The sequence below is a fragment of the Hyaena hyaena genome, unplaced genomic scaffold (assembly GCF_003009895.1).
Source record: "Hyaena hyaena isolate Hyena2069 unplaced genomic scaffold, ASM300989v1 scaffold_98, whole genome shotgun sequence".
Taxonomy (NCBI): Eukaryota; Metazoa; Chordata; class Mammalia; order Carnivora; family Hyaenidae; genus Hyaena; species Hyaena hyaena.
The window spans coordinates 1,592,390-1,610,043 of NW_024080730.1; the positions used below are offsets into that span (position 1 = coordinate 1,592,390).

The following is a 17,654-nucleotide window of genomic DNA, read 5'->3' on the forward strand; positions in this document are numbered from 1 at the left end:
ACTTAGGTGCCGCCTTCCTGCGGCGTCAGCCAGGGTCCCACATTCATCCTGGGAAAGAGGCCGGGGTGTGACACGGGGACTGGCCCTCAAGGTCTGCAGTGTCTCCCCTGCACGCAGGACCTGACGGAGCCCACGGGCCGGAGGACGGACGAGGAGAGGAGTTTCCTCCCAGCGCAGTGACTCGGCCCCGCGCTGAAGGAGCTGGGAAGCTGGCTCAGGCTCCATCAAGGTCACCTAGGGGCAGAGGGGCATTTGTGGAGATCGATTTAGGAGAGAACTTGAGGCAACAGGAAAATCATCATTGGACAAGTTGGCAAAGCAAAAACCAGTGGACGAGCTTGGAGACCCCGCTGTGGGCCACTCCTCTGCGCTGTGTTTGTTACACACATTGTGTCCCCCCCCCCCCCCCCCCCCGGCCCAGAGGAGTCACAGGAGTAAGTGCAAGGCCATCTGCTAAGCTCTGAGCTTTGTTCGACCTGGGCTGGGAACATGCACGTCAAATGCCGCGGTGCCGCGAGTCTGGAAGTGACCACAAAGTGCCACATGTGCTGATTTGGGAGGTGAACATTTTAGTGAGCAGGTGACTTTGCAAACATGGGGGCCGCAGATAACGAGGGTGGACTGTGCCTCAGCCTTGAAGACAGACGGGAGCTTGAGGACCGGCCCTCCATACGGAGGTCCACGGGGGCCTCCCTCAGAAGGCGGAGTTAAAGCCGAAACCTGAAAGTCAAGGAGGAGACGGCCCGTGAATGCTGTCTGTGTAAAGGTCAGCACGGTGTCTTTTCTCAAGGGCAAGTTCAGAGCAGGCACTGTTCAGTTCTGCATAACCTTGGAGCAGCCGGCTTTATCTCTGCCCTTTATTCAGGGCTTGTCGTGTGGCCCCTTCTCTCTCTTTTCGTAGCTTCTGGCTTGTTTATTTTTCTTCTTATTTGATTCTCTCCTCTTCTTCCACTTTGGACCTCAGATATTCAGTCTCTGTTCTACTGGTGACCCCAGAGGCTTTTACTGGGCGTCGAGAATCTTTCCACGCCTAAGTTAATCAGCATTTTGTGTTCCTTCCAAGGATGCAACGCCTTTGAATATATTCCCTCTCTTCTGACCGAATACAGTCTGTCATACGTTTGATTTCCAATTTTAATTTTCCCCAAGTTGGACCTGATTTTCCTTGTTTTATCCAGTCAGTGTTTGTTTATATTTACCCAAATGGCCCCTGCGTGTTTTGCCCATGTTTTTAAATTTTATTTTATTTTTTAATGTTTTTTATTTATTTTTTGAGAGAGAGACAGCATGAGTAGGGGAGGGTGAGAAACAGAGAGGGAGACACAGAATCTGAAGACAGGCTCCAGGCTCCGAGCTGTCAGCACAGAGCCCGACGCAGGGCTCGAACCCACGAACTGTGAGATCATGACCTGAGCGGAAGTCGGACGCTTAACCGACTAAGCCACCCAGGTGCCCCTTATTTTTCTTTCTTGACTCTTGCATTTTCCTGCTGCGATTATTTCTCTTTGGCCTGAAATATATTTTTTTGAGATTGTCTGTTGGTGTCGAAGAGCTTAAGTTTTACTTGCCTGAAAATAAATTGGTCACACTTTTCTCTTAGGGTTTGTACTTTTGAGTGTCGTGAAGGCAGCCCTGCCCTGAGGCAATGACGTCACTCTAGTTGTCGTCAAAAAGTCTTCTGGTTTTCCCTTCCGCGGTTGAATTGTTCAGCCACCTGGAGCTGGGTTTTGTGGGAGGTGTGTGGCTGGAGGTCTGTGGTGGTCGTCAGTGTTCTCCACTGAATATTTTGGGGTCTAAGTGCTTCCGGCACACGGTAGGATGGCTCCCCTCCACCGAGGTCTGTGTCTGTTATCTGTGCCGCATGTCAAATCGCCACAAACACGGTGGCTTAAAGCGACACCCACTGATTAGCCCACGGCTCTTTAGGACAGGAGTTGAGGTGGGTCCCACGGTTCTCTGCTCAGGGCGTCACAAGAGACCAGGGTTAAAGTGTCCCCAGGAGGCTCTGGGGAGGAATCCACTTCCAAGGTCAAAGCTGTTGACAAGACTCACTTCTTTGCGGTTGGAGGACTGAGTCTTCCTCGTCTTCTCGCTGGCCGTCAGCAAGGGGCCAGCGCTCTTGCCCTCGGCTCCTGGGCGCCACCCTCAGGTTGTAGCCACGTGGGCCCACCTCTGACAACATGGTGGCTTGCGTCTTCAAAGCCAGTAGGAGACCCTGACTGCTCTCCGCTAGGCCAGATCTTACAGGCACAACCCACCTGTGGGAGCCACCAGCGTGTGACCTGCTTTGGCCAATGGTGTGTGAGCAGCCGTGGCATGTCCCCTCGTGAGAGGAGCTTTAAGAACCGTTTGTGACTTGTCTTGTGATGCCCCCTCTGCCTCTGCGATGGGGGAATAACGACGGCGTTGCGTCTTCTTTCTCAGTCTTGGCGGCTGATTTTTCTTGCATTACTGGCCTTGGTTGGGTCTTCTGTGGGAGCATCTGCCCTGCGGGAGCACCTGCCTTGTGGAGCACCTCCCTCTGGAGCATCTGCCCTGTGGGAGCACCTCCCTCTGGAGCACCTGCCCTGCGGGAGCACCTCCCTCTGGAGCACCTGCCCTGTGGGAGCACCTACCCTGCGGGAGCCCTTAGCCTCTGGAGCACCTACCCTGCAGGAGCCTCTGCCTGTGGGAGCACCTGCCCTGCGGGAGCACCTCCCTCTGGAGCACCTGCAGGCCCCTGGGAAGTGGACCTGGGGCCGCCACTTTGGAACATAAGGAAGCGTTTCTCTTGTAAAGTTAAAGTTCTGCATTCCCTTTCACCAAACCCATGCATTCGTAGATAAATTCCCCAATTTACTTGCTTACTTAAACATTTGTGGTTGAATGGATACTTTTAATTTTTTTAATATTTATTTATTTTTGAAAGAGAGAGAGAGAGAGAGAGAGAGAGCGGGGGAGGAGCAGAGGGAGAAGGAAACACAGAATCCAAAGTAGGCTCCAGGCTCTGAGCTGTCAGCACAGAGCCCGACACGGGGCTCGAACCCACGGACCGGGAGATCATGACCTGAGCCGAAGTCGGACACTTCATGGACTGAGCCCCCCAGGCGCCCCTGTATGTATGTTTTTAGGTGGCCGTTTTACTCTAACACCTGGAACACACGAACGCACACTTTCTGCTTCCCCGTTGCTGTTGAGGGACCAGCGGAGGGTCCCTCTGTCCTCAGAGCTCAGCTCCGCCTTTGCCTCTCTGTCTGCTTCTAAGACTCTTCTTCCGCGACAATCGTTCTTGATATTCCGTAACTGAGGATTTGGATCCTTGCAGCCAGGAGCCACCCTCACAGCCAAAGCTCCCAGGTGTCCTGGGCTTGGAGCATCACCTGACAAACCTCCACAGACCCCAGCACCCGTTTCTCTCTCCACAGCGTAGGGGACACCCCACTAAGCGACCTCTGGTCACAGTGGTGACGGAGACTCCCGCCCTCGCTCCCACTGCTGCCGACCAGCCCCAGCGCCTTTTCGTGTGGCCCTGTGAGGAACTAGCTAATACATTCTTCTTCCAAGGCAGAACACACCCGAATAAAGCAAAATCCAGGTGCATTTTAATTCCCATGTGTGACGCTGGACTCTGGGGTCTGGGTCTATGCACCGATGTCCTTCGTCAGCTCTCCGGATCGCGCGGCTCCTTTCCCCTCATGTACCAGCCTTTACCCTCTCTGTCGTCGCGACTGGACTGCGGTGGCCGTGGGTCGTGCGTCACAGGGTGGACCCAGCCCAGCAGAGGAAGCCAGGGGGCGGCAAGAGGCGGGGGCTTGAAACATCTAGTGTTGTGCTTGCTGAGGTCCCAGCGCGGACCCCTGGAGCGACGGGGGGCGGGGGGCTGGCCTGAGCTGTCCTGCCCCAGACACTGGTCACTGTCACCCGCTGGTGACCATGGAGACTCTGGGAGGCGTGAGGACACAAGCCCGTGGGGTGGCTGTGGGCATCTATGTGAGGCGGGCCATTCTCGCGCCACGCCAGTTTGGTGGCGACACTTTCCCGTGGCTCAGTCCACCTCTGAGGGCCCGCGGCGTCCTCACGCCTGTGGCTCTCCAGCCTGTCCCGAGGGCCTCCCGAGGGTCTCCCGAGTCCTGTCCCCAGCCTCTGCCTTCCTTTTAAATTTAGAAACAGATACGAGAAAGGGACTCGCACCTAAGAAATCACTGCCATCTTTCTCCCCTCTGTACTCACTACACTTCTTTTATCTTAAAAAAAAATATATATATATATATATATAGTATATATACATATATACTATACATATATATATATATACGTATATATATATATATTACCATCATCTCTTTTTTTCTCTTTTTTCAGTTCTGGGAAACCCTTTATTTTGTGTCTTTCTCAAGCATCTTGACATTCCCCGTCCCAGACTCACGGAAGATCCCTTCCTCCGAGTTGCCCTCCAAATTCCATCCGGTTTTATCTTTTGCAAAGGCCTCTGGGCTGCAAAGCAAACCCCGTCCCGGTCTCTCCCCCTGCCTCCCTGCGAAGAAGAAAGGGCTCGCTGGGGTCTTTAGGCAAAGCAGAAACACCCCCGCAGAGCCTTCAAAGGTGCCTCTCCTCAAGCCGCCAAATGGTTAACTCTTTCAAAGAGCCTTGGCCGGCCTGGGAAAGCTGTCTGGGTTCATTGATTAAAAAAAAAAAAAAAAGGGTATTGTTTTTCGCACCGTCCGCGATATTAATGAATGGTATCAGATGACACCGAGTATTTGTAGGGGGCTCTGGTTACCTTTGACCCACTTGATGCTGTGAAAAATGAAATGATGTGGGAGAGCCCAGAACCCCCGGCTGGAACGGGCCTCTCCCTCCCACACCCCAAAGAGTTAAGCAGAAATGGTTAATATTCCTCCCTTGGGCCCCCACGTCCCGTATTCTAATGTATGAACTCTCATTCAGCCGCATATGCTCCCAGCCGGGCTCGCCCCCTCCGCACGGCACGCAGGGTCTCTGCCCAGGCATTTGTAAAAGCACAATATTATGACCACACAACCTCACCTAGGCTGCACGCCCCGTGCACGCACAGATGTGTGACCCCCCCACGTTCCGAGTGGGGTTCGCTTTGTCCCTTCCCGTCCGGGGGCTCAGCCCGAGGTGAGAAAAAGGGAGCAGGGGCTATTAAGAATTCTGACAAGGTAGGCTGAATGAATTGTGTTTCCTTTGTGAGCCTTAATCCGGTGTTGTATTGGCTTCTCGGACATGGCTAATTTATTTGGAATTTCATTCTGTTCCTGACAGTGTCCTTGACTAGCTGTTTGATCACCTCGAGCAAAGTTACACACCAGCTTTCAGATGTTGGAAGGGCAGCAGTGTAACTCCGCTCAAGTGCATTCTCCGGGCCCGGCTTCTGCCTGCAGCGGGACGTTTCAAAGGGCTGGAGCCGTCTCTCGTTCAGGAGAGAGGCCGACCCGCGCGGGGGTCTCCCCCAGGGAGGAGGCTCTGGCCACTCTCCCCCCACTCGTCCCTCTGTTTGGGATTTGAATCTCCTTTTGTGGTGCGGGAAGAAAGAAGAAAGAAAATTTTCGCCCGTCTGCGGGGTCGGAATGGCGCATTTCAGCAGAAACCCGATTTAGAAATGTACATTCTGTTGACTTGAGTGGTTTGAGATGCAGTCTTTTTGGGGGAAGAGGTAAAGAGGCTGCAGACCTTCTCAGGGCGCTCACCCCCCGCACGCACCGGTCCTGGCGTCTCCAGCACCTTGTGCCTATCACGGCAGAAATAGTTGACCTTCATTCTCTCCTAACTCACATGTTTCTGTGTGTTTGCATGTTTACTTTTTGTAAGAGCAGGCATGTCTTGCTTGGATACAAAGAAAAAATAATGATTGTCAGAAAGCCTCCAGCACCTCTGAGCACCTCGCCCTTGGCACGGTTGTGGCTGGTGGCTTTAAACTTTGGGCAGAATCTGGTCTGATGGAAACATGCATTTCCTTCACTTTGGGCTCATGACCCCGGTGTCTGTGACACTTTCCCACTGGGCGCCTTCTACGTGCCAGGACGGGGGCTCTGGTGACAGCTCACGGGCTAGACACATGGCAGAGGCCGCAGAGGACATCAGCGCCATGATCAAAGTGAAAGGCAGAATCAGGGGCGCCTGGGTGGCTTAGTCGGTTAAGCGTCCGACTTTCGCTTAGGTCATGATCTCGCGGTTCATGGGTTCGAGCCCCGCGTCGGGCTCTGTGCTGACTGCCAGCTCGGAGCCTGGAGCCTGTTTCAGTCTGTGCCTCCCTCTCTCTCTGACCCTCCCCTGCTCACGCTGTTTCTCTCTCCTAGAAATAAATAAAACATAAAAAAGAAATAAAAAAAAAAAAAAAGAAAAGCAGAATCAGCCAAGCCACCAAAACCGGGGTGAGAGGCTGGATGGATGCCGGGGGAGAGGGCACATCTCTGCAGAACACCCCGATGACAGCCACCAACCCGAACGGGGGCCCCCGGGGCTGGTTCTGGCACTGTCACCCGCGGTGAGAGCTGGTCCGGGGCGGGGACTGGGCTGTGCCTCCATCCCCAGCCCTCCTCCTCGGACCTCACCCAAGGAAGGGGTCGCCTGCCATTTTCTTAGGGGGCCATGTGGGAGGACTTGCCTACGCCGCCTCCACGGCCGGCCACTGGGTGCGGGAAGACCCCTTTGGCTCTTTGCACTCCTGCTTTAACGTGGGTCCTCCGGTCCGTACGCGGTGGCCCCGAGCTGCAGCCGCCCCTGCTCAGGTCTGTGCCTCGTGGAAAACTCTAACTCCCTTTAAGCGGGACACTTGTCATCTCGGCAGGAGGAAAGGGGGGAGCCGAGAAGAGGGCTGACTTCGTGCAGTCCCAAGTTCACGGTGATCTTGAGCGGAATTCTGGGGCCTACCCTTGGGCTTTGAGTTTGTCCCAATCTGCAGGGGAGCTGGGCGTTCACCCGCCTCCCCCCCAGTCGGTCCTGGGCATGAACGCCCCAGGCGCTCTGGGTCTCGGTGCTGGGCGGCCCCCATAGCACGTTCCCTGGAGGAGAATTTCGTGGGAAGCAAATGGATACTGAAGTTAGGGGTCGGGGCACAGAGATGGGTGAAGGGTCCCGGGGACCAGGGTGCGGCCCCGCCCCTGCCCCAAGCCTGTCATCTCTAATTATAAGATGAGTAGAGTGGGGAGCAGGGGACACAGTGGGAACTCAGTGACGCTTGCACACAGCTGGCCTATCTGATGCACTGTCTCACCCCCGAATCATTGTCTCCAGTGGGTGACGGACACCTTGTCCCTCTAAGGTCTGCCACGGCTGCCTCGTCAGGTGGACCCTTCTCGGGAGAAGTCAGTAGTGGGCACAGCCGTGACACTGTCCAGGGGCTGGGGGCGTTCGCTTCCTCTCCCAAAGGGCGTGCTGACCTTGGCCTCGCTACTCCGGGACCCGGGGGCATCTGAGCAGAATCTGGGCGGCCCCCGTGATCCCAAAGCGTCTGCGTGCATGGATGCCACGTGACCGGACGCTGTTGACTTTGCGGGTCCCGTGGTGTGCTTGGCAAACAGAGGGATTTACCCAAGGCCACTTTGTCGCCACCTGCCAGGGCGGGAGCTGGCGTGTGCCCGGCGCCTCGGCTTTGCCCAGAATGGCCACCTGGAGATGCTGACCACTCAGGTAAGGAAAACGCCTGCTCAGAAACTAGTCTCTTCTCCCCCCACCCCTGGGTTCGTGGCTGCTTTCCCCTGGGACCTCGCTCCATGTGCAGATGGGCGTGTCCAGGAAGGTGGCTCCTGAACGCCCCTGAGGACTTTCTGCAACATTCTAGAAGCCCTTAGCAAGTGGCCACGTCTTCGAGAATGCCCTATGTGATTCCTGCCTCCACGTCCAGCTCCTGCTAAGTTCTCACGTTACATTTGAAGCCATCTTGCAACCTGTGCACAGGGCACATCAGCCCAGAGCTCAGTGCTCCCCGAGAGAGTGGTGGCCAGCGAATGTGCTGGGTCACCCGGCCGGGTCCACTGGTGGCCGCTCTGTGGACAGAGGCAGGAAAAGTTGTCTGCCACCCTGAAAGTAAAGTAGGGCACGGTGCACTTTCAGTAGGGGTGAAATCTGAGCTTGCAGGGGTGAGTCCAGGGGGAGGGAGCCCTCCTCCTGGGTCTGATCTGAGTGCGGGACACACATCCGCTTGGCTTATCACTTGTGAAAACCACAAGTGAGGGCTGCCTGCCTACCCCCACTGCCCAGCTTAGGCTGTGTTCCTCATCCAAGCCTTTGCATTTATTCCTTAGAACCTTCTGGAAAGGCTGGAAGGCACACATTCTTATTTTGTAGACAAAGAAGAAATTCAGGAACCGGCCTCAGGTGGCCTGCAGTCCTGGAGTCCCCTGCAGGTGGACTGGACCGTTTCCTGGGTGAGAACGTGCCGGGCCCCCAGGACATGGCTTTCAGAGACCTCGGCTCCTCCCCGGGGGCCCTCTGAGCTCCAGGTGAGGCCCCTGTGCCTTCTGAGGCCATAGGGTAGGACGAGGTGCCCAGTCGGTCTCTTCTCCCAGGAGAGCCTGGCTGGGAAAGGTGGGAGCTGGGGGTGGGCAGGGGCCGCGTGTGGGGGGTGTGTGCACGGCTGTGTGAGTGTGTGTGTGTGTGTGTGCACAGCTGTGGGGGGGGCAGGTGGAGGCTGTCCCTTCGCCAACAGTGTGGGGACATTGCCCAGGGCATCCTCTCTGGTGGTGGGGGATCTGGAGCCCCGGCACTGAGCTGGGTGCTGGTCCCTGATCCCCACGCGGGGCGGCCCTTCAGAGGCGGCCGGCCATCTGCGTCACTTTCCCTCCAGGGGTCTGTGCCCAGAGAGGTTGAGGCTCCAGGCCACCAGCGAGCCGGCAGTGGGGTCCCCGTGAGGGTGAGGAGGGGCCCGCAGGGCCGGCCTGTCTGGGGGGTGGGAGTGGGGGCGCCCCTGCAGAGGGAGGGGGAGGGGAGCTGGTCCAGGGCTGGGAGTGAGCCGGTCTGTGTCCGCTGCAGGTGGCAGCGCGTGCGGGGACCCCGGGGGCGGCGGGGGCTCCTCTCGCGGCCGCCCTTCCTCCCGACTGATAGCTAACTGGGCCGAGAAAGGGCCCGATTGTCCGCGCGCCGGAAGCGCGGGCGTGGGCGGCTGGAAGCGCCGAGAAGGTGGCCGGCCTCGCCCGGCAGCTGCCGCCCGAGCCGCCCGCGGTGACGTCAGCGCTGGCGGGCGGGGAGCCCGCGGAGGCTGCGGAGCGGGGGGGGGGGGGGGGGGGGGGGGGGGGGGCGCTCCGGCCGCTCCACAAAGCGGCCATTGTCGCCGGGCTGCTCTGGGCTGAGCGGCGCGCGGGGCCCTTGACCTGGGGGCCTGTCGCGGCTGCCGGGGAGGCCGGGGCTCAGGGCGCGGCGGCGGGGCGCGGGGGCGCAGCCCGCACCCCAGTGGGGGCCGCCCAGCCTGACCATGGGCTCCTGGCCGGTGGGAAGCACCGGCCCGGACCCGCTCATGGTCCTGCTGGTCATCATCTTGCTGGCCCGCTTCCTTCTCTGGTCCTGCCTGGGCACCTACATCGACTATAAGCTGGCGCGGCGGCATGCCGGGAAGCCCAAGGAAGACTAGGGCGGGGGGGACTCTGAGCACCCCCCAGCCCCTCCAGGAGGGCGCAGCCCCAGAGGGGTCCTGTCCTGAGCTGAGGGCGTGTGGGGCAGGGCAGGCCACCCATAGGGCAGGGATGGACCGTGCCCCGCCCCGACTGGCCCCGGGCTGTCCTGGTCACTAGCCCGTCGGAGGTTGGGACCGAGGGGCCGCCACGGCCTGTCTGTCCGCCGTCAGGTGTGGGGTCCGCACCTGGAGGGAGGGAACGACCCTGAGGGTGGGTCTTGCATTCGGACCCTCTCTGCCTCCAAGTCTTTTAAGTATGTTTGCAGGGAGAGGAGGGGACGAGCCACAGGCTGTGGGGTCCCCGGGGCAGACGCGGCCACGTCGCTCGCCAGCCCTGCTCCTCAGCTTCCTCTTGCTCCCCCCGGGGGGTACTAGTAAGTTCAGACCTGGTTCCCCAGCTGACCCCTGGAGGGGCTCAGGACGGACTCGTGACCCCTGAGCTCCAGCCAGCTTGGGCTGACTGAAGGTCAACTCTTTCTGTCTCTAAAATGGGCCCAAGAAGCCCCATCTCCCTCCTCAGAAGGACGGGAGGAGGGCGGGTGGAGGGGTGGGCGGCGAGCCCCCCAGTCTGCACCCTGCTGGACGCTGGACGGCGTAGGGGAGGAAGCAGGGACGCAGTGCCCTCTCTTCCTCAGCACTTGTAAGCCTGTGGCTGAGACGCGCCTCAGCAGGCGGCCACGTGGGAACCCTGACTCGGACCCAGGAATCCGGCGCCTTCCGGCCGCCCGCCTGCCCATCACACCCCGCCTGGGAGCTCCGTGGTTCTCGGCCTGCTGGCTGGTTCTAATCACCTTGCGGATTTTAGCAAACACGATGGCCAGGCCCCCCAGACGGACAAGCACGGGCAGGGACAGGATGTCCTTGGGAAGCTGGCGCCTGGTGGCACAGGACTGGGGGCGTCTGTCAGAGCAGAGTCGAAGGGAGCTGGTGTCGCTGACCTGGGCGAGCAGACTCGGGAAGCCCCGGCCCGGAGCCACCCACCTTGCCTTGCGGCATCCCGGCCGAGGGACCGGAGGGACCACAGGCCTGAGCCAGGGACGCAGTGGGACCTGATGAGCTCACCGACACCGAGAAGATCTTGTTTTGCTCCCGGAGGACCTTCCGTGCTCAAGGCAACCACAGGGACAGGGAGCCGGTCAGCTGGGGGCAGGGACCTTCTGGGGGCGGGGCTGACCCACCCGAGAGACTTTGATGGTGGGGTGCCAGGGGGCTGTTTGCAAGTGAGGGTCTTTTCTCATGGATGACAATCCAGAGAGTCTGCACGGTGGTGGTGATGGTGGGAGAGGGGGTTCACTGTGCGTTGATTCATTGGGGCCAGAGGGCGGCTGTCCTGTGGGCAGTCGTGTGAGCCAGTGTCCCAACAGAATTCACGTCCCCACCCCATCGAGAACCTGATGCTGGGGCTGGGGGAGGAGGTGTTTTCATTGCTTTCAAGGAAAACGACGTTCAGTTCTCTGTTAAAATTATGCGTGATTTTACTGATCTCTCTAAGAGGAATCAGCTGTGTTGTCATGATCGTATATTGAAGGAGAGAGAGCGGCTAACCATTCCCGTTTGTCTGGGGCCAACCCAGGTTTACAACGGAAAGTTCCCTGTCCCGGGAGAGCCCTCTGTCTGGGGTCTCCTGCGTGCACTCTGCGAGCGGCCTGCATGTGCACCCGGGCGCGTGGACTGGCGCTCTCGCACACGTTTGAGGTTCACCGTTCGGTCCGGTGAGCCAGCATTCCACGGCTCTCGCTGCCGCCCCTGCTATCGGGGGGCCTGGCGGACGGGACGGAAGTGGGGGGCTGTTGCCGACACGGGACCCTGGAACAAGACCAGATCCTGCCAGTGTTATTTGAGCCCCTTTCCGGTTACACCAGTCTATGCATTTCTTTTTTCCCCTCTTAAGCCAGTTTGCGTTGGTTTCTTATTCACAACGGATACGTTCTGATGGGTGCAGGCATCTGCATCGAGGTGCCAGCCGCCTAAGGCCTCACGACGCCTGCCTGGCCCAGAGCAGGCACTTGAGCCACGGCTTCTGAGTGAGGGACAGGACGCGCCCTGGCCTGATATGAGGCAGCACCTGCATCCGGCTGCAAGTGACAGGCCAGTCAACAGTGACGTAAACAAGAGAAGCCCCTTGCCCCCCCTTCATGTTTATTTTCTCATGTGACAAGAAGTCTGGCATTTGGGATTCTCAGACCGTGCTAGGGGAGCCCCATGCTATTATCGAGGGCTCAGGCCCTTCTGTGTATCTGCTCCGGCATCCTTCACGGGCAGGCTTGGTCCTCATGGTCACAAGGAGGCTGCTGCTGCTCCAGGTTTCCTGAGTGAGTTCCAGGGCAGGAAGAGGAAAAAGGGTGGTAGGGAGGGAGAGGTAGTTCTCTGACATGTAAAATCCTTGTTTTACATCTCATAAACCAGAGTCACGTCACATGGCACCCCTATATGCAGGGGCGGCTGAGAGGTGGAGTTTGTTAGTGGAGTTCACTGCCACCCTAGGTGATGTGATGAGGGTTCTATTATAAAGGAAGGCTAAATGGATATTAGATGGGCAACTGGAGCTCTCTGCCACTGACTCTTTGCCATTTGTTGTTATTTTTTTTAAATGTTTATTTATTTTTAAGAGAGAGTACAAGCAGGGGAGGGGCAGACAGAGAGGGAGACACAGAATCCAAAGCAGGCTCCAGGCTCTGAGCTGTCAGCACAAAGCCCGATGCGGGGCTCGAACTTGTGGCATGCTAGGCCGTGACCTGAGCCAAAGTCGGATGCTTAACCGACCGAGCCACCCAGCCGCCCCTGCCATTCTTTGTAATTGTGTTTATTTGGGGCACTGTGTTGGGTATTTGGGTGTCTTTCGTGGTACCTTGGTGCCAGCAATGCCCCCGTCTGCCCTTCAGGAATAGCAGATGTGCCCAGCTGTCTTTTGCACGTCCAGCCTGGGGTCACTGGCTCCTTGGGGCTCCTGAGATTTGGTTCCAGTAAGTCTGAGGCTGAAACAGACATATTCCTTCTGAGAGACCCACGGAGATGCTCCTTTGTCCACGGCTGGCTGTGACCGGCATAGAGGGTAGCAGATGGAAGGTAGACCTGAAGAGCTGATGGATAAATGAATGATAACGAGGGCCAGCAGATGGATAAATGGAGGGGTAGGTATAGGGCTTGGCAAGCATTGCTCTGCCCTCACAATGTGCGAAGCATCATGGATACAATGTAGAAAACAATGTGCCCACTGCAGGCAGCTTGGAGGCTGGGAGCTAAGTGGGCCGAGAAACCTGGACACGGATACTAAATCTGCACCAGGCACACGCGGCTCTTAAGTACTGAAAGTGTGGTCAGTGCAAATTAAGATATACTGATTGAAATGCTGTATTATTGAAATGATAATATTTTGGGGACACAACTGGGTTAATTAAAGTACAAAAATTCACTTCACCTGTTTCTTTTAGTGTGTTTTAATGTTGCTACTAGAAAATGTAAAAGTACATACACAGCTCATGCTATTTTTATGTTGCACAGTGTTGTGCCAGAACTTCATAATATAGAGAATGTGCCCTGGTAGGCAGATGTGCTGTGCGTTATAGGAACGCATATGTTGTCAGAAAGAGAGCTTTCTGGAGGATGGTTTGAGGTTATAAGGTCAGTACTATACACCAGAGCTAATGAAATGCAGCCAAAGCTGTTCTTATAGGAAAAGTTATTGCCTCAAATGCCTATATGAACAAATAAGAGAGAATGGAAATCAATGACTTAAGTATATGACTCAATAAATTTAAAAAATAACAATAGAGCAAAACAAAGAAAAATGGAAGACAGAAATAAAGAGAGGAAATTAGTGTAATAACAAAGCGATCGAATTAACAAATGTCCCTAAGTCCTGGAATTTAAAGAAAAATAACATGTCTTATGTATTCCCTTCTCCTTTTTCTTTTTAAACATTGTGTTGAAATACACACAAGGTAAAATTTACCATTTTAACCTTTTTAAATATTTTTTAAATCTTTTTTTAATATTTTTTAAAAATGTTTTTTAATTTATTTCTGAGAAAGAGAGAGAGACAGCATGAGTAGGGGAGGGTCAGAGAGAGAGGGAGATACAGAGTCTGACACAGGCTCCAGGCTCTGAGCCGTCAGCACAGAGCCCGACGCGGGGCTCAAACCCACGAACTGTGAGATCATGACCTGAGCTGAAGTCGGATGCTTAACCGACTGAGCCACCCATGCACCCCACAATGTCTCCTGTAAAGGCCCAGGGTGTTTCAAAAGAAGGCCCGTACCACTGTCCACACTCAACACCATCTCAACAGCTCTGGCTCACAAAAGAAGGAATGCTCCCAATTCCATGTAGTAGGCATCTCCTTGATACCCAAATCCACCAAAGACAGCACGGAAAGAGGAAATGCATGTCGATGTCACTTAGAAATATTGATGCAAAAATACAAATCCCTGAATTAAGCATCCCATCAGAGGGACAAAACATCATCACCAAGTAGAGTGGGTTCCAGAAATGCAGGGATGGTCGAATACTAGAAAATCAGTTCATATAATTTACCGTAGTAATAGCGTCAAAGAGAAACATCATTTGACAATTTCCTTAGACGTCTTTCCAGAGGTATTTGGATAAAATGCACAACCAACCTCAACAAAGTTCATCATAAAACAGAAATCGATAATAGATTGATACGTTTTTAACCTGAGAGGGAAGCTCTCCCCTAACGGAACTGTTTCCTGTCCTGACGGCCCCTGTCCGGCAGCATCACCATCAAACCCTGGAGTCGAGAGGAAGGTGTTCACAGGGGCTGGACGGGCTTCCGGGGTGAGGCGTAGCCTGAGCACCTGGAAGAGAGGCAGCAGGCACAGGACCGGGTAGGGGCCCTGGGGAGGGGAGGTCACACCCGGGGAATTCGCGGGGCGACCGATCACCGGGAATGATTGCGAACGGTTACTGGAATTCTGGAAAGTGGAGGGGCCCGAGTCAGTGTGGAGAAACCACACACACAGCAGTCTGCACGGGGTAAGTTCGCACGAACATTTCCAAGAGCAGCGTAAAGAACAAACTTCACGAGAAACGGGTCAGCTGCTTGGAAGGCCCAAGTTCTGTTGCCTTCTGTCGGTTTCAGGGCGCACTTCGGATGCTGCAGGGAGACAGACCGCGGACGGGAGACCCTGGGAGGGATGGCGGGGCGGTGGGGGGAAGCCCACCGGGGGGGCCGTCGGGACGGCACGTGACAAGGGCGGACGAGGGTCCACCCCAACCTGACGGTGTCCGTCTCTCTTGCTTCCTGCTCGGAGGCCCCAAGCCCTGCGGGACGACCCGAGCGCTCCCCTCGGACCTTCAGGTCGCTGACCCCCGCGCCTCTGCTGGACCCGGCCTCCGGGCCCCGCAGCTTAGCCAGGACCGCAGAGCAAAGCCACCACCTTTTTGGGGAGGATGGAGGCCTCTCACATGGCGAGTGGCTAATTGTCACAGGACGACGTATTGGGTTGGGATCAGGGGCTCCCTGTGACACGGGCTTTGCTGGGCTACAATCAGGAGCGCCTGGGGCGCCGGGGGGCTCGGTCCGTTAAGCATCCACTTCGGCTCAGGTCATGATCTCACGGTTCACGGGTTTGAGCCCCTTATTGGGCTCTGTGCTGACAGCTCAGAGCCTGGATGGAGCTGCTTCAGATTCTGTGTCTCCCTCTCTCTCTGACCCTCCCCTGCTCACGCTGTCTCTCTCTCTCCCAAAAACAAATAAACATTAAGGGAAAAAAAAGAGCGCCTTGGGCATGGTAAGTCCTCTTTATTTAGATGAAATAATGAATTAAAGTACCCGAAGGGAGTTCCAGTCTCTGCCCTGGGAGGGATCGTTAGGCTCTCGGAATGCTGGGAGGGGCCCTGTTGACCTGGGACCTTGGCCACGAAGGACGGTCAGTCTAACAACATAAGTTGTTATTGGGGCTCCGGGCCACGCGGTTTCCACCCAAGCGGCAGAACTGGCGAGACTGAGGGCTGGATGTGTGGGTGGTCAACCGTGTCGAGGGGGTGGAGCCCGGCAAAGAGCCTGTGTGCTAATCTCATCCCTAGAGATGTTCTCCTGCCCCCGCCCCACCATCCCACCAGACCACGCAGCGTGGGAATCGGCACATTCTTCCCGCCCCGGGGACCTGGCACCCGGCTCGTTCCCCTGGAGGAGGGTCATGGAGGAGGTCATGGCCAGGCTGGTGCCATGGCACCCGGTCAGCCTCCGTGGCCAGTCTGTGTGGGAACAGGATGCAGAGGGGACCCTAGAAATGGCTTACTGGTCCTGACTTAATTCCCCAGATGGGACGTGACACATGGCACCCTCTGCCCGGCCGCCCCCTCTGATGTCCCGGGCATCCCGAGGCCACACGCTTTAGAGGGGCAGGTGGAAGGGGGGTGACTGCCTCCCCTCTCGGCTGGACATCGGCCCCACATGCGGCAGGACACTCTGCGCCCCTGCCCCTCTCCCCCCAACCCTGCTTGGCCAGGCAACGGGCGCTCAGCCCCCAGGATCTCCCTCGAGGGCAGCCTGCAGGGCTCCCGTGATGGAGATGAGTCACTGGCTCTAAAAATAAAGAGTTAAGTCATGAAACAGCGTATTTCCTTTTTAAGCCAGATGTGTCTGCTGAGGGGCCCCCGGCAGTCCGGCGCTGCAGGGACGGCCAGGAGCCTCAGCAAGGTCTGGGGCCTCCGCTGCACGGGTCGCTGGGGGCTCTGTCCCCACCCCCGCCCGCCCTTCACACACCCCCATCCCCGCGCTGATATCCGCACCTGTCCAGGCTCCGCACAGGGCAGGACAGACGGAAGACGTGGTCCCTGCCTCCAGCAGCTCGTGGTTTAGTGGGGAAACTGAGTCATGTGTAAATAACAGCCAGCTGGGCAGGTTGTCCTACGGGCTATAAGACGGGCAGAGCGCCGCAGAGATACATGTAGGGGAAGGGCCATTAATCGTCTCTCGGGGTCTGAGGAAGGCTTCCCGGAGGAGGTGTCACCAGAGGTAGGACTTGGGGGGCTCTGATCGGAAGGCAGGGGAGGAATGGCGCTCCGGGCAGGAGGAACGGTGTGAGCAAGGGCCGCACGGCTGTAACGCTCACGGCAAGTTTAGGACCCGCGGCGGGATTTCTCGGATCACCCGATTCCGCAGGCAGATTCCCGGGCCCCCAGCCCAGCTGCCGAGCGTCGCTGAGCGTGGGGCCCAGGACGAGGGCCGACGTGCCACCAGCAATGCCCACGCTCTCCAAAGTGCGGGACGCTCTCGTCTGGCTGCTGGACGGACACAGGAGGGAGAGAAGACGCACAATGGCGGAGCAGGGCGGGTCCAGCTTGTTAGGGTTTTGATGCTCACCCAGGAGCTTGGATCTTATTATGTCGGCCGGAGAGAGCTTTCGAGGGAGTGAGGCTCCTGGGTCTGTGCTTGACCCCTGAGAGCAACGAGGGCGACAGGCCAATATGGTGAGGGACTCGAGGGGTGAGGAGCCTGCGCAGAAGCCTGGGCAGAGGTCAGGGGCCCAGGCCGCAGAAGTGGTGTGCAGGGAAGGGCCGGGGTTCTGGCGGATAGCAGGGACGGGTTTGGGCCACCCCCTTAGCCCGGGCTTCAGGGGAGAGCCCTGTGGTGGCCGCCAGGAGAGTGTGTGCAGTGTGAGCTAGTGTGGGAGAACTGGGTGCTTGTCATCACTGGGGGGAGGAGGGGAGAAGAGGGAGGGGGAGGGAGGAGGGGGGAAGACAGGGGAGGAGGGCAGGTGGGGGGCTGCAGTGTTTCTGGAGATTCCCAGGGGTCACGGGCAAAGACTGGGGGCCGAGGGACGTTGGAGGCAATCCTGGGGGAGGCTGCGGGGGCTGGAGGTGACAGGAGGGGGGGGCAGGGGTGCGGGAGGGAGTCCCGCCCCGGTGAGGGAGCCGGTCCAGGGGCGCATTCTGAGCCAGCCGTCCGTCTGGGTTTGAATGCCGCATCCGCTCCTCCCCGCTGACCCAGGCACATGTTCTCACCTCACCGGGACCCAGGTGCCCGTCTGCAGGACAGGGGTGCGGTCACTCACAAAGTCCACAAGGCAGAGCCTGT

The 17,654-nt window shown here is 57.4% G+C and overlaps 1 protein-coding gene across 1 annotated transcript; it reads left to right on the top strand.

Moving 5' to 3' along the window:
• The first annotated feature begins 9,412 nt into the window (after nucleotides 1-9,412).
• On the top strand, nucleotides 9,413-9,568 carry SMIM38 (small integral membrane protein 38). Its single transcript, XM_039235428.1, has one exon. It carries the CDS (start codon nucleotides 9,413-9,415, stop codon nucleotides 9,566-9,568), a length of 156 nt encoding a protein of 51 aa, XP_039091359.1.
• Nucleotides 9,569-17,654: the final 8,086 nt, after the last annotated feature.

What these genes read in the sequence shown, in the direction of transcription:
- SMIM38 (XM_039235428.1), top strand. Translation starts at nt 9,413, where the DNA reads ATGGGCTCCTGGCCGGTGGGAAGCACCGGCCCGGACCCGCTCATGGTC.